Source organism: Bos indicus x Bos taurus, chromosome 7 (assembly GCF_003369695.1).
Source record: "Bos indicus x Bos taurus breed Angus x Brahman F1 hybrid chromosome 7, Bos_hybrid_MaternalHap_v2.0, whole genome shotgun sequence".
NCBI lineage: Eukaryota > Metazoa > Chordata > Mammalia > Artiodactyla > Bovidae > Bos > Bos indicus x Bos taurus.
In genome coordinates, this window is record NC_040082.1 from 41,355,858 (window position 1) to 41,380,063 (window position 24,206).

General features: G+C 42.7%; 2 protein-coding genes across 4 annotated transcripts; both read right to left on the reverse strand.

Annotated features, from left to right (window-relative positions):
- Nucleotides 1-1,844: 1,844 nt before the first annotated feature.
- On the reverse strand, nucleotides 1,845-14,717 carry LSM11 (LSM11, U7 small nuclear RNA associated). Its single transcript, XM_027545812.1, has 4 exons — nucleotides 14,240-14,717; nucleotides 9,484-9,623; nucleotides 7,494-7,577; nucleotides 1,845-7,031 (listed from the first exon to the last, which is right to left on the reverse strand). Exons 1-4 carry the CDS (start codon nucleotides 14,682-14,684, stop codon nucleotides 6,621-6,623), a joined length of 1,080 nt encoding a protein of 359 aa, XP_027401613.1. The 5' UTR covers nucleotides 14,685-14,717; the 3' UTR covers nucleotides 1,845-6,620.
- Nucleotides 14,718-16,489: 1,772 nt separating this feature from the next.
- On the reverse strand, nucleotides 16,490-23,423 carry THG1L (tRNA-histidine guanylyltransferase 1 like). Of its 3 annotated transcripts, none has more exons than XM_027545814.1 (6): nucleotides 23,200-23,423; nucleotides 22,221-22,397; nucleotides 21,157-21,326; nucleotides 20,255-20,343; nucleotides 18,970-19,077; nucleotides 16,490-17,955 (listed from the first exon to the last, which is right to left on the reverse strand). In XM_027545814.1, exons 1-6 carry the CDS (start codon nucleotides 23,388-23,390, stop codon nucleotides 17,794-17,796), a joined length of 897 nt encoding a protein of 298 aa, XP_027401615.1. In that variant the 5' UTR covers nucleotides 23,391-23,423; the 3' UTR covers nucleotides 16,490-17,793. The 3 variants fall into 3 exon arrangements, with proteins under 3 accessions (XP_027401615.1, XP_027401616.1, XP_027401617.1); XM_027545815.1 differs by having other exon boundaries at nucleotides 21,157-21,322; nucleotides 23,200-23,351; XM_027545816.1 differs by lacking the exon at nucleotides 23,200-23,423 and having other exon boundaries at nucleotides 21,157-21,231; nucleotides 22,221-22,287.
- Nucleotides 23,424-24,206: the final 783 nt, after the last annotated feature.

Genomic DNA, 24,206 nt, shown 5'->3' on the forward strand with positions numbered 1-24,206 from the left:
AAACTTAAGAGTCAGAGAGACAGACCCCAAATTTACCATTTATTACCAGGTGAGATGTTGGTAACTTATTTAATCTGTTCCAGTTTCCTCACACACATATTGGGGATAAAATCTCCCCCTTGCTGTGGTTTTATCTGAACAAGGTAATGCATGCAATAGGTTTGGCACTTGTATATTCCTCTTCACCAGAGGCTGCTGGAAAATTATTCCTTGATGGAGAGAGAAGAAGGTCTTTTGAAGGCCTTGATGCGAAGTGCTGGGAGACTTACCAGCACTTCCCACCTATTTCTCCTGCTCCCAGAGCACAGCCTAAAACACCACACTTTTCTGTGTCTATTAGAAATTTTCCTTGCTTGCAGTCTTGGACTGGAGGTTTTATACTGGTTATGGAATCACAAGAGAAATGCAACCTCTCTCATAAAGGAGCATCAGGCATTAACACTGGGAGAAAGTGAATTGTTTCCAAAAGCAAGACAGCAGCTGAGAAATAGGGGAATCAAGTCAGTTTTTCTGAAGTAATCTCCCGCCAGCAGGCGGGAAGGGGACAGGTGGAGTTGACAGCATTCTGAGAAGAAATGAGGAACTCCACTATGTGAGAATATCAGCAGACTCCCTAAAATAGTGGACTCTCTCCTGTTTCTCTCTTCCTTAGGCACTTTCACTGGCTAATGGCTGCCATCAGGCTTCCTTTCACATTATGGAAATTCAGCAGTGGTAAGAGACGGTTATATTGCCACTTGGGTTGATTACAGTTTGCTTTTCCTTGATTATTTAGGTTCAGACTGGCAAGTGTTTAGCAATAAATGGTAGCAGTAACTGGAGATCTGGAGCCTCAGGTCCTTCTGGGATTCTACACTTAAGCAGTTCTCTTTAAGCTACTGCCATCTAGTGGTAACTGAGCAGACTGAAATACCCTTCACGTCTATCCAAGGAGAAAAGGCTGGACAAAGCACTTGTTTTCTCTTTGCCACTCCTATCCAGAAAGCAAAAGGAGAGTAACAGATGATAAATTTCATTCCACTGGCCTCCACTCCCTGCCAATATTTAACCATCACTGAATATTTTGTATGTCAAGCTAGGAGACTCTTCTGACTATTTTGATTAGTGAGGACATTTTTATTTAATCACAAGTCTTTGAGATATAAAACAAACAAGCAAGAGCCAGAACTGGAACATGTGGGTCTTGCCTCTCTTTTCCACTGTGATGGCTACAAACTTCTTGTATGTCAACTGTGCCAAATTTAATGTATCCTTTGAAAGTAGGGAATTGGGTCTTTACAGTTAACTTGAGGTTCCCCCCTCTAAGAATCAATGCCATTTTTGTTTGTCCACCTTATTTGGGTGACTCAGGGCTAGAAGCACACAGAGGATGTCAAGTAATCAATGTGGCAAATCTCTGGGCAGATCAACTTCTTGTATGTGCACAGAGGAGCCAGTGGCAAATTCAGATATTCCTGGAAGTGTGTCAATCAGCGAGATGTGGTAAAATCCTCCAAGGGGAGTGAGTCAATGGTGATCTCAGCAGGTCGTGAAGAGAGTGGATTAACACCAGTGAGCTACTAGATAGGATAAATTCACAGGGCAATGACCATTGCTTGGGGCTTAGAGAAGAGAATTCACAAACGTGGGCCAAGTTCCTTTTCTAAGTGTGAACTTCAAATAAACTTGGATAATGATCTAGATACATGTGCTTTGCTAAAGAAAAGGCACAAGATTACAACAATGAGACTGCAGAAGGCTTGTGACGTGTTAACTTTCTAGATGGGTGTCTTCATGGGTAACAGATTCCCCTGCCACCTCCTTTCCGCCCATCCCTCCTCAATTAGCAGAGACAAAGCAGCCAGTTTATTAAGACAATCATATTTATTACAGTTTCCAGACTCCTGTATGACAAATACTGAAAGCAGAACATTGCAAACTGATGTTACTAGCAGCAACCCTCCATATACAGGAAGGGTTTAGGTGAATTTAACAATGAGGAGTAATTTCAAGACAAGATTAAAAGTCACGGTTTTTCTTGTAGCAGCTGGTATATGAAGAGTGAAACTATTAATACACAGAGTCATCCAGGTTTAGCCTTGTCTAAAAAACAAGGTAATCAGTCACGGTGCGGAGGGGATTCCCCAGGGCTGCCAAATAGGAGCCTAATGCCTTTAGATGTCAGGATGGAATAAGCAAATCACTTTTAAAGACATCACTTACTATCTGTTTTACTGTCGGGACAACAGAAAAAGAACTGGACAGCTGCCCTAGAGCTTAGCTCACACATAATTCAGCCAGTCATTGTTTCAGTAACACCCCTAAATTTTTTAAAAATACATTTTACCCCCACAGCTCTAAAAACATAACATCAGACATTTGCTCCAAAGGATTAAAAATCAAAAGCAATTGCCATGTACTGGGAATAGCTTTTATAGCTTTCCTGTGGGACAGTTCCTATCTCTTCAGAGAATGTTTTTAAAGAAGCACTGGCTCTGGTAGCTTATCGAACTACTTTTTACTCTAAATAAATAAAAGACCAACTGAAGGTCTCAGGTGTACTTCTTTTTTTCCTGATAGATCTCCAAACCATCCAAAGCCATGTCTTGACAGACAGCTTTCATTTTTATTAGAGGAGTGCAAGAGAACTTACAAACATTTGAAACATACTCAAAACACCACGAGTAAAGGAGGCCCAACCCTTCCTCAAAGCCCAGGAAACGATGCAGGAACCCCAAAGGCTTATCTTAAATCCATCAACTCAATTTGCCAGGAAGTAACGACAGACCACCCACCTTTGTAACATAGGCCTAGATGAGATTTTCTTTCTTCACAAACACTAAGAAAAGCCATCTGGGAGTTGCTACCCAGAAACACACAAGCTGATGAACAGAAGCTACTGAAAAGGGGTCGACTGCATTCTATACCTGGCACAGGAAAAGAAAAATTCAAACAACTACAAACCATTCTGTTTATACCATGACACTCTTAGATGAATCTTGGTCTTCCCACAGCAACCATTTCATTCATAAAAATACATAAAGGATTAGAAAGCTTTGGGGCAGCACCAGTGACAGCTAGCTGTCTTTGAATAATTTAAATTTGTTCCTAAAGGCAAAAATAAAAGAAAGATTTTTAAAGTAATTTACAGAACAGATTCTATTTCATGATTTTGCCCATGTCTGCTGCTATGAAAATAGTACAAATAGAAATACAAATATCCACTCTGCATCAAGTTAGGTTCTTTCTCAAGGGGTACAGGCAGTACACCTCGGTTTGTGTAAGGCTTCTGAGGCTGGGGCTGATAATCCCTAAAGGTACTCCTGGACCTTTTCACCATGAAGATAGGTAAAGCCCTTCTTCATTCACTAACGACACTGGCAAGGGTTCCTATGCACCTTGACTTTAATGCTAACAGTTTCTAGGCTTTCTGACTTGACACGCAACATGCAGAGAGAGAAAGAAACCAACTGGTCCAGGGCCACCTGCCACTGACAACTCTAGCTAACCATCTCGCGAACCGCCCACCTCTATCATAACTGGTCTCTGAAAGAAAGCAGAAATACTTCCTAAATACCAGCACAAACAACCTAAAGTGCAGCCTCTCCTAGTGGTGAAGCAGTAGAACCACCTCTGTGCACAAATATTGGCCCATGAAATCGTCCTGGGGGTGAAGCCACACCTTCCATCTCTCAGTCCCTTGTTACTTTCTAACAAACCTGGATACCCCTGAGAAGACCTCAACAAGTTCATAGGTCTGCCCTGAAAACACACTCCCTTGTCTAGAGATCACTCTGAAGAACTTCAGTTCAATGTTAAAAAAAATAAGAACTAGAGTCTCAATCTCAAATCCCTGGGGAATACTAGAAGCCAGTTGTGGTGTATACCGGCTGTTTAGGGCCCCCTTGGCGAGCTGATGGGGGGCCTCCAGAAATCTACCGTTCTGGCTGTTACTTCCCCTTTTTCTTTCCTTGTCTTCTCTTGAGGAAGACTTCAGTTATTTCCATAGCAATTTGTTAAAATGTCTTAGATGATCACATTTTTGAGCAGCATATACATTTTTAGAATATATTTTTCCTTCGTTTTGAAAAATTTCTCCAATAATAAAGAAAAGGCAATAATTTTAAAAATTTACTTATATAAAATAATGATTATCATGCTTTGTACAAAATATCACATTTACTAGACAGTAATCATCCCAGAATCACTGTCCAAACCAATAAATGGGGAATATGGGCACGTAAGACAGATCGCACACAGTTTTAAAATAATTTTTAGAGCCAGAATTGTTAAGTTGGGCAGAAAAGCAGTAAATCAATCGTTATATGGACACATGAAAATTATATGCAAACAAGGAAATGAGCATGTGTTTAAAATAAGTCAGGTTAGATTTAATCAGGCACTACGATGAATAGAAATTGATTATATTCCATTTAATTCCAAATTTCTCCTTTATTGTGAAAATTTAGTAACTATTACAGCTTCCAGATGAGGGACAAGACAGACAGACAGATGGGGACAACCAAACAGGGGAGATCGGTAAAGGGGTAAAGGTGGGGTGCCTGATGATTAACAAGACGACTGATTTTAGAACATACTATTTAAAAAGACTCAGACTGGCAGTGTCCAAAGATAATTGTTCACTTGCATGTGTAACCTAGAACCTCTCTAAATGTTTAGTGCATCTCATCTGGTTCTAAAGAGTATACTTAAAACCCATTTTGAAACAAAATCAAATAAAACAACTTCCACAGATTCCCTTTCAGGGATGTGCTGTTTTTAGATTCACATCCTTCCTTCAGTGCTGGCAATATAAACCCCCAAAAAAGCGCAGGGGAATTCCCTCTCATCACAACCAGAAAAGTGTGGGGGCTGGGATATGGGAGAGCAGCAAAAAAATTGTTACTTTTCTTTCACTAAAGATATTCTTCTAAGAACTTCCATTGTCCCTTAGGAGAAAGGAATGGAACATGGAAAGTAGTTCCTGAAGATATCACTGCCTTCTGATGACAAGAAGATCATAACTGCTAACACCTACAGAGATTACGTTCTTATATTATATAGCACCTACTTTGCTCATGAGACAGTGAACTTCTAGCAAGCTATGAAACAGAGTGAGTAAAAATTATTCATGGCACTTAAGTATGTTAAAAGACTTTAAAATGCCTTCCCCAGATTCTGTTCCTCAGTGCCCCTGTGAGGTAGGTGTCTGATAGGGAAAACCTGAGGCACAGAGGGGTTAGTCTGCTCTCCTCTCACTCCAGAGGCCCAGCCAGTCGAAGGACCAGGAGTCTCGGCTCAGCTCTCTGAGCGTGACTCACCTGCTTCTCAGAAGGCTCATTTAAGTTACACAACAAATACAGCAGAGGAAGTTTTTCTTTTCAAACATTTTAACTAGCGAGCTATTTCTCATTCTCACTTTGAATGTAAGATATCTAAAATAAAACCTAACATAATCTAACAAAACAAAAGGTCAATATTGCCTAACAGTCTGTGTCGAGATATAGCCTATTTTGCACTGGTGATTGAAAAAGCGTATGATTCAAGTAGAAATAGTAGCAGGTGGTCTGGTGTTTGGTTACTCAAGCCGGGCTGACTAACGTGTCCCTTACAGACACTGCTGTTGTACTTTGTGAGAACCTCTTTGGCCTGACACAAGGGAATAACACTCCACCCGGGTTTCATGGAAAACCATCCTGAAAGACACTCGAGGCAGGGCCAGCCCTGCCCGGAAAGGGTACTCTCAACCACATGATGTGTGTGTATTCTTGAGTTCATGCAGAACTCTTTGCAGCCAGTCATGAAGGTGACAGCCTCCTGCTATAAAGCTCACAGGACAGGTCACACTATACACAGGGGGCAATATGCAGGCACATGCACTAGCACCATGCCACAAAAGTGAAAGCAGAGGACAAGCGCATCTTCCAGTCCCACTGGTACACCATCTGCAGAAACTCCCTCTGGCAAGAGGAAAACCAACAAGGTCCCCTATTTCTTCCCATAACATGGAGAGGGGTGAAGACACAGCATTCACTGGAGCATGCCACCCACCCGGATTTCACTCTTACATAAATGTGCAGCCTTCTTATATCCTACAGATATTAAGAGATAGCAAAGTACATTCCTCGATCAAGAGAGAGTGGTGTAGAGTGAAACTTAAAGGTCAGTTACAAGGTGCGGATGAAGGGCTCGAGGCAATTTATACTGCTACTCTTAGATACAAGTTGATGAGTACTCAGGGCACTAGCTTTTAGAAATGAGATCATTCTTCCTGAGGAGGCTTTCTCCTTCACCATGCTATAGTGTCTGTGGAGTCAATTCAATTCATACCATGCTCCCCAATTCAAGATCTTATATTTGGTTTGAGTGTATGCAGTAGACCGTGATACCAAATCAGATGCATGGACCATGCTCTGTACAACTTTTGCTGTGATATTAATGCAAACACCCACCACCCTCTCAAGCCCTGTTTTCCCTTCCGGACCTCATCTCCCAGAGGGCCTGAGCCTGGCTCTATGCTCTGCACATGCTGGACCAGAGGGATCACTCCAATTTAGAGTTACACTGGGACACTAGGATAAGCATAGCAGCAATTCATGCACTGTATTTCTAAAACCAAAGCTCAAGTGAGATTGAGCCAGTCACTGTGCAAGATGAACCAGCAGGACGTTCTCACCTCGAATGAAAATCTGGTTTATATGTCGAGTGAAAACCTGCTGGTAATCCACTTTGGGCTTTCTCTTTTTCTTACGGGACGGGCCCCTGGAAAGGGTGGTAGCCCTGGAAAAGGTACCCCCCGCACTGGACCCTTCTGTCCGTGTAGTCCTCCCTGACAGCTCTGACCTGGACTCCTCCCTTGCAGACGCCTGCAAGGAAGAAGGGACGGAGCGGGAACGTCTGCGTGAACTCCGGTCGGTGTCTCCTCTTCCCCACACCGAAGCCACCTTCCATGTGGATGTCTGGGAGTATCTGGAGAGAGTGGAGTCTTCAACTGCAGACTTAGAATCTGTTTCCTTCTTGGAGGAATCTTGCAGTTTTAGTCGATCAAAGAGCTGCAAGGAAAGCAATGACAAGTATTAGCCTTCTCTTCAGTTTTCAACATCTCTTTTTTTCGATATACAAAGGACAGACTAGATTCCTTAATCATGCTCTGTAGACTGTCTGCTTTGCAATTTTAAAAAAAAGTAACAAATTTTCTATTTCTAGCCATAATTCAGATAAAACAGTAAGTATGTCAAGAGGAAAAGTACCCATTTTTTCTATGGTATAAAACTGAAAGACATTTAGACCTGATGAGGTAACTTGTTGCTCAAACAATGTGCAAGTAAGAAATACGGACTCATTTTTTACTCACTGGATGCATGAGAAGAGACTAATGAAGATCTTGGTCCAAGCATGCCTGGTTGACAGCAATAAGGCTTTACTGCTGGGAAATCCTGGTCCCTAGGCTCAGTGATCTTAATTTCTAAGCTTGAAAGCACACTGGGTACTCAAAGTCAGGGGAAACTGCTTACCCTGGTGAGAGTCAACGAAGAATCCCGTTCATATGCTTTGCCTAGAACAGGTTTTCGGTAGGTCTCATCCACATCAGTAAGTGCCTGGAGAAAAAGAGACCAAAGGAAGGAAAAATATGGTATCATTCAAAATATTATTTTTATAGCTTTCAGGACAAAATTTAAATGGCAGAATACCATCTAATTATACCAGTCTAAACTTAACAGGTGACTCAGCTCTTGGGCAGGAACAAATGGTAATACACGGTCCCCTCTGAATAGGAACGCCAAGCTGTTACGACCATGTAAGATGGGGTTCTCCTATGGTAAGGGGCCATTGCAAATGTAGGGTAGAGGCTCTTAAATTTCAGGGAGCATGAATAATCTAGGAAGCTTATTAACACATTACTGACCAGAGATGCATTAACACCACAGGCATTAGTTTCTGTAAAAATCCTCTGGTCAATAATGTGGCAAAATATAAATCTAAGGCTATTCTGATTCTGTACATCTGGGATGAAGCCCAGGAACTTTCTGTTTTAACCAGAAACCCCATGATTAGAATGCAGGACAGCCTCAGACCACACCTTAAGAACACTACTGCTGATTTTCCCTTTTCAGTCTCTCTGCTTTATGACAGCAATGAAGAGACTAGCCAGGGTAATACACAGAAATGCCGGTGAATTCTTGTTGATGAGAGATCAACCTTACAGGACAGCCATTAGGATCAAATGAGATCATGGATGAGAAATGACTTTGAAAAGTGTGAATCATCTTACAAACATAAACTGACAGTATTGTTATTGCCACCACTGTCAAATATATTCTCTTAAATCTCTCCCTTCAAAGGTAAACTTACAATAATAAAACATTTTCCCCCTACATTTTAGAAATGAGAAAACTAAGGCTCAGAGAAATTACTTTGCCTCGAGTTACACAGCCACCAAACGTTAAGCTAGGATTTGAATCCAAGTTTTATGACTCCATACAGTTTAAAACACGGTCTCAGAAGCCAGAAAAGATAAAGTTACAGTCCCTTTCACTTACTAAGAGTGTGATTTTTGGGACCAACCTTCCAGCCTCAGTTACTTCATTTGTGAAATAAAACAGTGATAGACTTACAACTCATTTACTGAGTTATTATATGTAAAGTCCTTTGTACAGGATCTGGCATATAGCAAGTGCTTATCAAGGGGCATGCACAGAGGAAGATAAAGCACAAAGAGAAGAAAAACTGGCGATGGAAGATCATATGGAAAGAAACACTAGAAAGGCCCGGTGGCTCCTACTCTAACGGTCTCATATCGTAGTTATGCTGTGTGTCCTTTTTCTCTTCAAATGTCTGTCTAGTAAATAGACAGTAAGCCTCTAGAAGACTGAGGGCGCATGATACACTCCTTCATAAGCAAACACCATGCAAAGTGTCTGGCTTATTAATATGGCTGTTTCCCCTCTATCCTCATCTCTCCTTCCAAAACTTGCAGTTTAAGTTCTTTCCTGAAATTTCTGTACCTATATGCCCAGCCAAAGTAGGAAGTCAATAAATATTTTTAAACAAACGAAAAATAACCAGTAAGAAATCAATATAAAATTACTAAAAGAAGAAATAAGTAATTATCCCTAGATTTCTCAACCCTGGCACTAGTAACATTCTGGACCAGATTATTCTCTGTTGTTGGCAGGATGTTCTGTGGATTGTAGGGTGTGCAGCAGCAGCCCTGGCCTCTACCCACTAGGTGCCAGTGGTACTCTGTCCCACAGTCGTGACAATCAAAAAATGACACTGCCAAATGTCCCTGGGAAGGAGTCATACGTAAAATCATCCCAGGTGAAAGCCACTGCCTTTAGGGAAAACAATAAAAAGAACTTTTCTGTTGTTGTCCAAGAAAGTTCAAAGATTCTAGGGCTTCCAGGAAGTTATTCTGGAGGTTTTGCTGAATAAAGTCCTTGAGATATATAAAAGATTTAATCCTTAGGAGGTGCTCCAGTTCCTTGAGGAAGGCTTAATTACCATATTCCAGAACTTGTCAAATGCAACGAGGAAGCCTGTACAGACGCCCCGAAGTCCCTTGAAAGTGCGGATGTGAACATTCACCTTCACCCCCTCCCGGATACAACGATGGAGTTCACCCAGAGGGCTGCCTTCGTGCACTGAAACAAGAAGAACCATCAGCACAGAATGAATACTTGCTCTCATTCCCAGAATTAACAACCAAGACCACCCAGCCATCTCCAGCAACACAAGGCAACATGGTATGGCACTGGCAACCACACCACAGGAGCAGGAAGGCCCAGTGGGCAGCATGGCAAGTGCAGGCACAGTACACTGAAATGAGACAAGATTCCCCGGAACATGGATAAACCCCCTGCGTGGCTACCATCCAAATGTTTCACTACCTCCATATGCTATTTCTATGATGTCTCTGATTCTAAGAGGCAGCATCATTTAAAAACTTTTGGGGGCAAAAAAACACTATACTAAATGTGCACATCAGCAGCTAGATTCTTCTCAGTTCTCTGCCTTGTACAACAACCTTTTTTCAGGATAAATCTCATGAACTGCATATCATCCAGCTTGAGCCTTCCAAAGAACCAAGAACTTTGGTCATAGGTTTAAAGGAAACGAACCATGTGACTCATCCACCCTGAAACACATGCAATCTCGTCTGAGAGAGAATGGCTTTTTGGCCCTCTCGGTCTAAGCTACATTACGCAGAAGCCCATGCTCTTAGGCCACTAGCGTTTCAGTGAACATTATTTTCACATGAGGAAGAGGAGGCCTGGTTGTATTCCAGGCCTCACTGATGTAAAGGCACCTGCCGAGTATCTGACTCCAATGAAATTGCTGATAAGCATCATATGAAAAGAGGAGTATGACAATTCATATAAAGAATGTTGGGACTATAATCTTCAGCCTTTATTATGATGGATTCTTTTTTTTTTCAGAGCTTGAAAGCAAGACTGAGCTTTATTTTTATTATTTTATATTAATTTAGCCATCACAGTATGGTGACTGTACTACATAAAACCTCCCTAAAGAAAACTGCACATGCATGCATACACACATACACACACACACACACACACACACTCACAGTTACACAATCTCACTCTTCCCCTCAAGTCTGAAAGGCACAGTTCTTTGGAAGTTATTGTCATTGATAGTAAACAAACAAAAATATATGTTTTATTTTTAGTATAAGCATAAAATAGAACAAGTGTCTTGCACTTCAATTTGGATACCTAAGGTGGTTACTCTTAACCTCCTTACCCCTCACTCATGAACTGGCTTATAAAAGATGGCAGGGATAAGTTAATAAAAGAAGATACTCTTGGATTAAGTGACTTTGTAGATGAGAAATAGGAGGTTGTCAGATTGAAGATTCAGCAAGAAGGCAGAGTGTCATAAACAGTGGCCTTAGAAAGGAACACGAGAACCTTGGCCTGACCTTCACCATCCATCCCTCCTCTAGCCATATTTTAAAATTCTGTGAACCTCTGACATACTAAGGTATGTGTATATACACATATCCGGATACATGTTACAGATGGTGTCAAATCAAGCACTGTAAACAACATTTAGGTCATTATAACTAGTTGTGTGAACTTGGTGGGCAACTTTTTCTCTACAAGTCCAAGTTTCCCCATTCATAAGATGAGGTTAGACTAGGTAACTTCTAGTTTCATGTAATGAATAAGTTCCAATAATTAAATTTCTTAGAAACTGGTCACAATGCCTAAATTACTCTACTTGCCTTCCACATTCACTCCTCTTTCCCACCATACACATATGTTCCACAAAGGCTGGAAAGGCCACTCTTTTTCTAACTTAGAAGAAAACAGGGGCATTACTCCCCACACACCCCCAAATCAGGGAGAAAGGACAAGCATGTACCTTAACAAAAATCTCTTATTCTAATTAAACAAATGGTAAACTCAGGTTTTCAACCTTCATATCTGTACCTTTGATTTTTTTTTCTTCCAAAAATTTAACAAGGTATAATTCCAGGGAATATTTCTCTCATGTGATCAAAAATACAACACTGGCACACCACCTAGCAGAGCAAAATCCAAAGAGATAAAAAAAGTTCCACATTCAGAATCACAAGGCACATTTTGAATCTCTTCTCAGCAGTATTTGTGACAAACTCCAAATGGATATGAGCCAGGCTTCTAAAACTATATCTATGCCTTATCTTTGAAGAAGTTATTCTTCCAAATCCCGCTCTCCACTGCCATTACCCTTGGGCCACATCCTTCCAAATTCAGGTCATTTTTAACCCCACTCTTTTATCTTTCCCTTTGGAGAAGGCAATGGCAATCCACTCCACTACTCTTGCCTGGAAAATCCCATGGACGGAGGAGCCTGGTAGGCTGCAGTCCATGAGGTCGTGAAGAGTCAAACATGACTGAGTGACTTCACTTTCACTTTCATGCATTGGAAAAGGAAATGGCAACCCACTCCAGTATTCTTGCCTGGAGAATCCCAGGGACGGTGGAGCCTGGTGGGCTGCCATCTATGGGGTTGCAGAGTTGGACACGACTGAAGCGACTTAGCAGCAGCAGAATAGCCAATACTAAGTCCAGACAAGAGATTCTCAATAACTAAGACCTGACCTTTCTTTTCTGTTTCCACAACCAACAATACAGTCCAGAGCCTCATCATACTATTGGTTCACTTCAAGAGTCTCCAAGCTCCTCTCCTTCATATCAACAGCAGCAGCAGCATCACTGTCACCAATATTATCACCAATTACTGAGCCCTCAGTATGGGCCAGGCCCTATGATAAGTTTAACTTTACATGTTATTTTATTTTTTTTGCCACACAGCATGTGGGATCTTAGTTCCTGATCAGGGTTTGAACCTGCATCCCCTGCATTGGAAGTGTAGCATCTTAACCACTAGATCACTGGGGAACTCCTTGATTTGTATCTTGAATGTGGTGATGAATTCACAACCTTTTTACTCACCTGAGGAGTGAATTTTGCTATATGTAATTTAGCATATCTTATATGCTTATTTAGCATATATTACATGCTCAACAGCCTTATTTTTAAGTAATTGCTGTTATCGTCAAGCATGCCCTTTCTTAACCTCAAGACCTAAAGCTGACTTCTATATCAATTCTTTTTTGGAAAAAACCTAATCCTCATCCCTGCTTCTATACTTTTTTTTGCTTCCTGAAGGTCATCAATTTTTTGTGATATCTACTCATCTCTACCATGTACATCCAACTGTTTCCAGAGGTAGGATTAAAATTTTCAATGCCTAGAGCACATTTTGAGACTTTGATTCCAGGCATACATTTAATTGTGGAAAGTTGATAAAGCTGGCCCTCACACTCTTTCATCCTAAAAATATGGCAAAGTGCTCCACCAGTAAAGCCAAAACCACTGACCACATAGAAATACTTCTTTTGTCTTGAAAATCTTGGCAGCAAAGCAATACTCGGCAAAATGGAAATAAATGTTACAATCTGAGACTTGGAGGGCATTTCAAAGATCTGATAGTGGCAAAAACTACGGGCAAAATAAGCTCCCCCAAACTGCTCTTAATTTAGGCACACGCATAATCTGTGTCACTGCTGGGCAAGCAAACTGGAGTAAACCCTAGCTTAGGCAGTGATGCTCTGGCACTGGAATCACAAAGGCACCCCTAACAGCACTCAGTTTTTTAGGATGTTGCTCTCTTAACACACTTCTAGGAAATAAACAAAATATTCCTTTACGTAGCAAAACCCTCCATTCCAGAGGCAGTGATTTAATAATGCCACAATTTAGTTATCAGGATACAGATGCTCTGAATGGCTAAGTAGGTCATTGTGTTCATGGGGCAGATGTCAGAACTGCTTGCCAGATGACAAAGATATGACCCTGGGCTGTTTCTACTCCGTTTATGCAAGACCTAACTCACACTTAGCAATCTCTGCTATTTACAGCTTTACTCTAAGGAACTATTAGGAGGCTGCAAGAAATCCCCTCGTGCCATTTACACCTTCAGAACTCAAAATAACCTGTGCATATGGTAATAGGAGCCTGACAGACAAGAGTCCCTGCACTCAGCCCTGCAGCGAAGCTGTAAAAGTGTCTGCCCTTTAGTGGCCTTCTGTGCCTGCTGCATTCCAGTGAACACATGTATGTCAAGACCCTGCAGCCCTTTCTGCCTACAGCACTGAGAACGAGCTGTCACTTAATGTGCAGAGGTCATGAGATTATGTCCCCTGTGCTATCTGAACAATTTCCTCATACTGCGTCCCATCACCCACAAATCTCACTGACCGAACCACTCTCCCTCCCCTAATACTGGCTGTGCCCTCCCTCCTCTCACCATGCGTGGCCCCAAGACTTCATCACCCTCTGCAAACCTTCCCCATGATGTCCCGTTTCCAGGCTCACCACCTCTCCAGGATCCCCCGGCCACCCCCCACCCCCCAATCACTCCGCAGATCGATTTCAGCAGGTTCCTCATCACCTCTGTGGTCACTTCTGTGGCCCCCATCACCTTTACGCATGTTATCCAAGCAGACCCTACCCAGGGCTACTTATTCCCTCTACAGCCTTGCCACTCTTCCCTCACTGCCCATACAGACCCTGAATTCCTCAAGCTGACCCTCCCCACGGTCGCTGGTTATCTCTTCAGCCTTCACCAAGACCTTCCCCCTGACACACACACAGGTCCGCGCCAAGCGGCTGTCACCAGGGACACGCCTGCAGGGCCGCCGCCTTCCGGACAGCCGGCCCGGCCCCCGCCCTCCCGCGGGACTCACAGGGCATTCTCGTGAGCACGTTGCGCGGCGCCTTCCTGCTCCGACCCGGACCCCGCCGCCGCGCGTCGGCGGCCTCGTCCCCTTCCTCTTTGGCCACCATGAGGCGGCGGAGGCGCTGGATGCGTTCGGGGTCCGGGGCGGGGGCGTCCGGGCGGCGGCGGGTCCTGCCCGAGGGCCCGGCGGCCGCAGCGGGGCCCCCTGAGCCAGCGGCCGCGCCCCGCGCCCGTCCGCGCCCGCCGCTCCGTAACCCGGTCCTGAGGAAGCTCTCGTACTCGGCCACGTTGTTGAAGCAGGGCGCGTTGGGGTAGGGAATGGGAGGCAGGTGGGGCGCATACAGGGCCAGCAGCGGGTCGAAGCTGTCAGAGCTGACATCCAGCCGCGGGCTGGGCGGGCGCGCGGGGCTCCCAGCGCGAGCCGACCTCGCCCCCCGCTCCCGCTCCTCCATGTTTGAAAGGCCCGCAAGCCGAGGCCGATGGGAAGAAGGAGCGGGGCCGCCAGAGGGCGTCACTGCGCAGCCGCGGCGCGGGGTGTCTCACTGCGCCCGGGCGGCCGCCAGGGGGCAGCATCTGCCTGCGCTCTGCGCCGCCAGGGGTGTGGTGCGCGGTAGCTACTCGCCCGGGGCTCGGAACGCATCAGCGTGCGGGGGAAGAGGTTCATTTGTGTTAACGCAGCGTTTTCCCATCAATATCATTATCACTTTAGGTGTTTGCTGATAGTCCAGATTCCCTGGGGATGGAGGCTGGGCCCGTCAGTTTGACAAGCTCCCCAGGTGTTTCTCGGTTCTCTGGTATTATGTTCTACTAGTAGCTTGGACTGGCGGGAAGCAGTGGCTAGAGGGCAAAGTGAAAGTGAAAGTCGCTGCGTCGCGTCCGACTCTTTGCGACCCCGTATACTGGAGTGGGTAGCCTTTCCCTTCTCCAGGGGATCTTCCCAACCCAGGGATCGAACCCAAGTCTCCCGCATTGTGGGCAGATTCTTTACCAGCTGAGCCACAAGGGAAACCCAAGAATGCTGGGGTGGGTAGCCTATCCCTTCTTCAGCGGATCTTCCCAACCCAGTAATCCAACGGGGTCTCCTGCATTGTAGGCGGATTCTTTACCAACTGAGCTATCAGTGAAGCCGAGGAAGAGGGCAAGGAATGTCCCAATTTGCTCTAATGCTGAGCATCACTGGAGTTCAGACGCCTGGGCTCCAACTATTTAGCTTCTCTGAGCTTTACATTCTTTTGCGATACAAACAGTTCAGTTCAGTCGCTTAGTCGTGTCTGACTCTTTGCTAGAAACTGTTTCAAGGAACTGTCTGAAGAACGAAAGATATGCATATGGGGCGTAATAAATGCTCTAGGAATATTAAGTGTACAATGAAAGTGAAGGATGATGAGTGGACCCTAGTACTGCATTTCTTACACCTAGGCAAAAAGAAATTTACACATACCCCAGAAAGATGCTAGTATTAAAGAAAATTCACCATCACTGATCTTCTAAGTATTGCTAAGCACCTGGAGGAAAGGCGGATCCAACTGGGATGGCATATTTATAAAACCTGGCTGTACTTTAGAGCCTGTTTAGCAGAACCTTTTTTGTTTCTTGATGTTAAAATAGTGTAGTCTACATCAAAGGTCCAGATACTACCTCTTCTGACAGCATTACTTAATTCAATAGGTATTACAGCGTAAATATTAAACCCAGGATATTCCTCCGCTCAAAACCACCCTCCCCAAGACAAACCTCACTCCTGCCAACTGCTGGCAATTCAACCAGCAAGCACATGTCCTACAACAAAATCAAGTGATACGTTTGTAGTATCACATAACACCCACAGAAAACAAAACTTTCTTGGGTGGCTGTCTTAAAAATTTGTACAAACACCTACTTATCTATACTTGTTTTTATATAGAATGCTGTAATTTGTTTACTATTATGTTTGCCAATCAAGAGCTACATTCTTACTGCCTTACTTGGCCTATCACAGTGTATCTAGATGTACAAGTCTAGGTTTTGGTATAGACTAGTTACCCAAAGTGTGGTATATTGACTACACCCATCAAAAGTCTTTGAATCCCAAACTCTTCATGGGGAGAGAGCTTGGAACTGGCATTTTAAAAGAGCATTTCAAGTAAATTTTTGTATCCAGAAGTCTGTGAACCACCACTGTGATGAAGGGATGTGAGCCTGGCTTATGTAAGGATGTTCACACATGGAAGTTGGACTCATATACTGAATTTGTATGAAAAAAAAGAAAAAAGAAAAATCAGGCCAAGGGAGTTGAAACCTTTATTTTTTTTCTTCTCAAAGAAATTTTATCAATTACCAACTGTAAGCCATGTCTCCTATTCCCGTGGAGTGAGAACAGGGAGGGAAAAAAAGGCATCAACAGATGGGGTGTCAATTAGTGAGATGAGACCAGTCATCGCTCTTTCAAAAATACATTTTCTTGGCTGTAAATTCTACAGTGTAAGACCAGGCACTGTGATGTGGGCTTTTAATTAATTCTTTATAGAGCCAAATTAATCTTTTCCCTCTAAAATATGAAATGAATATAAAAGGAAATGTGAGTTCTCTACCAACAATCCCCACTGCCTCCTCGTTTCGGAGGCCACGAGCAACATGCAGTTCCTGCGGCTCCTCGCCCAACTCCACGTCAGCAGGTAGAACCATTAGGGCTCCTCTACTACCTGTGACCCAAAGATGAGTGTTGGTCCCTCTGCTCTCCAAGTCAAATGCCATTGTTTTATTATACAGAGGCTACCTGAGAATCTTTTTCAGGAAGTCCAACAGGAAGGTGACTTTCAAAACTGAAGTGCCTCCTGGCTCATTCAATCTCACATTTTCCTTCTCCCATATAGACATGTAACTCTCTTTCTCCTGAGAAAGAGTAAGCAGCCTTGTGATCACTGCCCCTGGTGAGATGAGGAGGGTCATGCTGACAACTCCACAAAATCAGTCCACGCAATATTTATGAAGGACACCCAAGCTACAACTCGTTAGTTCAGCGCAGGTTGCCAACTTGGATAATGACACAAAGCCCTGAGTTTGCCCTGGAATTCCTGCATTCAGAGGCACTGGGAAGGCATCAACCTATACTAGTTCCAGGTCTGCCAAAGACGAATGCAATTAGGTGGCTGGGAAAGGTGAGGTGACCGGGGTCACTGGATTCTGTGATAAAGAAAGAGCAGGTGACAGTAAAGTTTGGGCTCATCTTCTAGCAGAGGTGAAAAAAGCTTGACAGGTTTTTGTAAGACCCATGCCACAATCTAAAAATGATTCATCTACAAGGCATAACATAGTTCTTGCTTTATAAAAAGAGTACCACAATTTTTTTTAAAAATGTACTTCTACCAAAGGAACCACGTTTGAACACTGCAAAAAAGGTGTTCCACTTAAAGCAGAACAAGATATACCACCCACATCCACCCCTTTTCTCTCCGCTCCTCTCCCAACCAGAGGCATGTCACTCCCAGGAGACTTCTACATGGCACAGATGCTAGGGCCAGCAAAGGCCTGGAGACTTGGGGGCCGAGATGGTTAAGCACGCCAGGACTGAAAAGCAAAGGGTCAGCTGTCTTCATCCAGGATCTCTGGATGTTCCTTCCAGAAAGCATCCCCAATGATATTGCAGTGTAAGGGCACCACCATAGTCCTGGTCCGGGTCACCGCCATCTTTTTTCCTTCCATTTCTGCTGGCAGCTTAACTTCTTTTGTTGTGATTTCCTCCACCTATAGGTAAAGTTAAAACACTGACATTGTTAACTAGAGAGTGGCTTTGGGACAGAAGATGGAGAAGTGGGCTATATATTTGGTTGGCCAAAACGTCCATTTGGGTTTTTCGAAAAACCCAAATAAACTTTTAGCCAACCCAGACAAATATATATTTTCAGACGATACATATCTTACTATGCCTGAACTTCTTTACAACTAAAAACACTTTTTAAACAGTTATGCTGCTCTATTCTGAGAGGAGATCTTAGGAACACAGAAGGGACTCTTTGTTACCTGTTAGCAATAACCATAGAATTAAAGATATTTCTGCTTTCCCACCTGCAGGTCCAAAGAACAAATACTTAAAAAATACTAATAAAAGAGCTGAAGTTGCCAGTGAGATCCTGAGCTCTTAGGATACTTACTCCCTTAATACTTAAAAACATTCATTTCAGAAAAAAATACTTTAGACGGAAGGAAATAAATTGAGAGACATCATTATGCCCAGGAGCTGGATCAGAGAGAAAATATTGGTAGAATTAAGGATTTAGATGAAAGGAGACAGAATATTAAGTTAACTATGACTGTCTAGAGAATCTCTCAAACATTCTGTAAGGGACAGAACCTTCACATACAACATCAGTTCCTCAAATTATAGTTCTCATGGGATGGGTGGGCCATTTAATGGTCCAGTGTGGCATTTTTTTAAATGTTCTTTGAATGCAAAAATTCTCTTAACGGCACTAAACCTGTTAAAGGGGTTTGATTTGATTTGGGGAGAGCTTATGACACAAAAAAATAAATTCTAAAATTCTGCTTATAGAAGGGGGGAGTCCAGATCACAAACTTGACTGATGAACTGACGAAGCAAGCATCCATAATAATAATCTATAGCATCTCGTTTTGGAAAGGGTCTAATCTGTGCTAATGACTGGAGTCACATCAGCACGCAGGCAGCAGGCAAGACAAAGCATGGGTTGGGCACAGGCTTTCTTTCTGACCTTCGTTTTCCCTTAGACATAACAGCATTACCTTCTGCCATATCAACACAGTCCCCTTCCTATACATCAGTGGCTCATTATTGTAGTTGATGTTGAATTCAGAAAATAAAATCTCATTCTTGTCTGCTGCAAGAGTTCCCTGAAGAAATAAAAACAAATATAAAAGGCTCTGTAGGTCTTTTCTCTCCCCTAGCTCCACCTATCCATTCCACTCTCTATCTAAACTGCTAGCAACAAATCAAGAAGTGGAAGCATTTCATCAAACATCATACAGGTATTAATGAATTTTAAGAGCAGTTCAAATCTTATTTAAATACAAAAGTCCATAAAGTTCTCTTCTGTAGCAAGTAACTGGCTTCCCCAATCACTACTGTGATGGAGTGAGAGGCACTAATAGTTAAGAGCATTGATTCTGTACTGGATAGTTTGTATGTTTTATTTGACGCTCATAACCATCTCCATTTTAGAGATGAGCGCTCAGAAGCTTAGAAAGATTATATAAAGTTTCCAAGGCCAACGGTGCTCTTACACTTAAGAATCAAAATCTAAATTCAGCGCTTCCAAACTCTGGCTACATCTACCAGTCTTCCTATTATTGCTACCCATCTTTATCACTGTTGTTAATAATGACAACTGTTTACTGAGTCATTATAATGTACCAGGCATTGTATTAGGAGTTATTACAACACATCTCATTTCACAGTTTACCTGCAAGTAGCATCTAATAATAAAATAGCATCTAATAACAAAAGTATTTATTAGTTACTTACAGTGTGCTTTGTACTAGTCTATGTGTGTTTTACATGCATCATGCCACTTAAAATTCTCACTATAAACCTGTAAGGTAGGAACTATTATTGTCCACATTTTACCTATGAAAAACTAAGGCAGAGAGGTAAAATTAAACAAAAACATCTGAGTACAATTATTTGACTCCCCAGAGTCTGGGGTCTTAATGATATACAAGAGTCCTAACCCCAAACTCCAGGTCCCCAGCAGCCAGGTGGGGCTGACAGAAAAGATGAGCATGTGCCCTGTATAGAGGGCAGCCAATATCAAGCTCCAGCCAAGCATTACCATGTGGGAGTGTAGAGCCATTAATTCCATTTTCCAGCAGAGGACACTGAGGATCAGGGAGTGGTTAACAGCTTACCAACAGTCACAAACCAAGCAAGCAGTGGATCTGCTACTAGTGTGATCTTTGTAACTTTTCAAAACAAAGCTGTAAAAACTTAAGAGCTTAAAAAGAAGGCAAAATGTCATGAGAGATCATAAACTGTCCCCCCTGAAGTCTTAATGCAGTAAGATCTATATACCTGTAATCTCTCTTGGGCTTGTAATGGTGTTAAGCCTGACTGCTGTACAAGTGCCCAGAACACCGTATTATAAAGATTATTGATGTGACCTGTAAGGAAAACAGAGTAACACTGTGTAGGGATATAGAATCTTTTTTTTTTTTTTTAATATTCACCCTTCCAAGAGTACTAGAGCCCAATCTCTCTCCTCTTTAAAGTACAGAGACCTCAGAAACATTTAGTTACGTGTCAAAAGTCACACACAGGGAACATACAGGGAAGCAGTGAAGCAGAAAAAAAAACTTATTTTCTAACAGTTTTATCCTGTTGTTTCAGCTGTGCTTCACACAAGTCTGTTGACTTGTGCATTAAGCTAAAGAATACTTTCAAAGTTATTTGATGTGTATTATTCCCACCTCTTTTCCAATTCTTCTGGAAAAATCAAGACACATCAAATGAGTAAAAGTCTCACAAATATTTCATCATGTAAGGCAGGGTCACAACTCAAATACCCACTAAAACCAGCATGAACCTAAATGTGGAAAGCAGAGTAGGTGATCCCAGAGGAACAACAGAGAAGTAGAGGCACACTGGCTCCTGTGTACATGCATGCACATGTGTATGCATGTGTGTGTGTGTGTGTGTATAAAGGCAGAAGTCACTATACAGGGTCTGACCAATACTAAATGGAAATACAGACTTAGTATTGCCAGATCTTCTGATTTAAAAAAAAAAAAAGCTAAAAATAAGGAATATTTACATAAAAATACCCAATTTTTCAAGTATTTTCAACTAATTTTAAAAACCTGAAATACTGCATTCCAAACAAAATACACGAGCCAAAACTATTTCAGAGCATCACCTCTAATATAACAAATTAGTGATGTAACTATTAATACATCTGTTTATTTGGTTTCACTTACAATCTGCTTGCCGCCAGCTGAGATAGTCCTTTAGAGTCTGGTTGCTAGGATACACTATGACTCTTCCATCAAAGCCTGGGGGATACAGAAGGGGCTGGTCCTCAAAGTAATCCCGCCAATAAAACACATAGCTGGAGGCGAACTGGGAAACCACGTGAGTCATAAACTTACTTGCAGAAGGCAGGTTGGGTGCAGCAAGAAAAAAGAAAATACATGGTATTAATTCAACGCTATGACAGGGTCTGTGGGTGCAACACAGTGATAACACAAACTGTCTGGAGAGCCAAGAGATAATATAAATTGAGTCAAGAAAAACTATTTTAATATTTGTTATATATTTAAAATGCAGCCTGCCTCTCTTTCTAGTCCTATAAAGTAGTTTACTATTATCAAATGATTTTCTATAGGATGTGATGTGAATTGATGGTTCAAGAGGATTTTCTTCAAGTCTTGGGAGGAGGGACACCACTGTTTTAAAAACACACCAATTCATTACATGACCTGTCTTCTGTGAAAGTTTCAACATACCGCCAAATTAAATATATGATTTGTCTAATTTGTACTGAGATCCTCCTTACTTAAACGTTTAGTTTCTGTTTCTAGTTTTCATGTTCAGCTTAGAAGCTAAGGTGATGTGAAATGGAAGCAGCATACAATGCCCAGATAACATATGGAAGTACAACAGTCTCAACTTCTATACATATTATCAGTTTACCAATGTGTGTGCGTGTGTATATATACATATATAGACATACATACACACACATACAGATTCTGCAGTTGCAAATACTACAGTCTGCAAGTTTATGATTAAGATAGTGAAAGTCACTCAGTCCTATCCGACTCTTTGCGACCTCATGGACTATATAGTCCAAGGAATTCTCCAGGCCAGAATACTGGAGTGGTAGCCTTTCCCTTCTCCAGGGGATCTTCTCAACCCAGGTATCGAACCCAGGTCTCACGCATTGCGGGCAGATTCTTTACCAGCTGAGCCACTAGGGAAGCCCAAGCAGAAGCCAGATGCTGGTAGGAAATTTTCTGAAGGAGCTAGGCCACATAATTACCTGGCTCTTCTTTTAAACCAATTGCTTTTTCGCTTGAACACAAAGCTGTACTCATCACTCTGTCCATATGCAATCACAATATCCTCCAGTTCGTTCATTACAGTTTGGGCACATTTGGTCATTAGATGAAGAGCACGGCTGTCATTAGGTTTTATAAAGCTGTGTTTCTCAGCAAACCTTCAAATGGGAAAAAGAAAAGGGAAAAGGGCATGGCTGCAAGAGACTTTGTCATTAATACACAGATTAAATAGGCTGTTCATAAAGGAAGACACTGTAATAGTGCTGAGAGTCCAAACATTCCAGGAGCCACAACCCAATCCATTTCGTTAAGAACTCCAGTTTTTTGTTTTTTGTTTTAGCTCTGACCAACTGAGAAAAAGGAACATATATACTAATCCTCCATTCCCTTTTCTGTGAAATGGGGATAAATTTACTTCATAGGATTGTCCTGCAGGTTAGAGGGAGGTAACAAACATAACTATGCCTGGCTCCTTGGACTGCTCAATAAATTTTAACTACAGTAATCATTACCAAAGTAGTATTTTTAAAGAAATTCCCATCTTTCTGTTACTTTGTTTTTTTCTGACTTTTCCCCTCCTGAATCCAGTCCATGTGCCCTGCTACTTATAATGAAACAAGAATATGCTCTGTATAGCGTTGTCCACAGCAAGCCCTCAAAGATACCTAACAACCAGTTTGGCCATCGGTTGAAGAGCTGAAGTAAAGCGCCCAAGAGTGACTTCTCCCACCAAAGCCTTGCCAATGGACAGCTCGTCACCAGGGGAGCACCCTGTCTCATTTTTAACTATCCAGACTACTCGCGTTCAAGCCAGTTGTAGCCAGCACAGAGTGATGCTTAAAGCCGCGCAGTCATTGGCTGCCGCGTTACCACGGTAACCACGAGCTACGGGCGGCTACCGAGAGGCCGCGTTCACCGGAAACGCCTGCGAAGCACGCACCCCGGGCCGAGCTCGCTCACCGATGGAAATTCCTGCCGTCCAGTCGTACCACCACCCAGCAGTGGGGCAAGCATGTGTCGTCAGCCTCGAAGTCCCGCACGTACTCGAATTTGCTCTTTGCCATGGTCGCTCCCAATTTCAAGCACCGTCTCAGAGAGACGGAAGTAGCAGCCAAGCAATCGCGAACTTTCAATGCGCCAGCAGCCCACATTTCCCCCAAGGTAGGGAAAGGAACAGAGAGCTCCGCCCCGGAAGTTCCTGTGTCTTTTCGTGGTCGCTCTAGCCATAGTGGAGGCCAGCATCTCGCTTGCCTCTCCTTGTAGTTTGTAATTGACTTCCGGGCCTGGAAGGAGGGTTCCAGTCTTCCCTTAGCACTATTCTTAATTGTTGCCATATGTCCTCTCGGTCTGCAACAAGTCAGTCTCACGAAATTAAAAAAAATTCATTTCTGGCCAAGTTTTAAGGTTTAATGGTGATTTTTTTCTTTCCAAATAGCATTTGTTAATTTGCTGTAAAAAAACGTGGTATATGTCGGAAAATATAATTAAAATTAATACGATGTCTCCCTTCTCCCCGCCAGAGCATTGTGGATGGTTCTTTCCGGTCTCTTTTTATATATTATGTTTACACAGGGAACACACAAAATTGGAATCAGACATTTGTACAATTTTTATATTTTTCACCTTGAGTAATTTTCCAACGTCATTAAATATGCCAAAGGGTGACTTTAAAAAGAAAAAACGGCCTCATATTCTAACATATGTAGTAGTAAGTTAACTCATTCAAATTTTCACAAAGGCTAAATGTTTGAGATGTTGTTGCTGGTGCTTGCCCGCGTGCCAAGTTGCTTCAGTCCTGTCCAACTCCTTGTGACCCTCTGGAGTATAGCCTACCAGGCTTCTCTGTCCATGGGATGCTCCAGGCAAGAATACTGGAGTAGATTGCCACGCCCTCCTCTGGGGGAATATTCCCAACCCAGGGATGGAATGAACCCTTGGGTCTCTTATGTCTCCTGCATTGGCAGGCG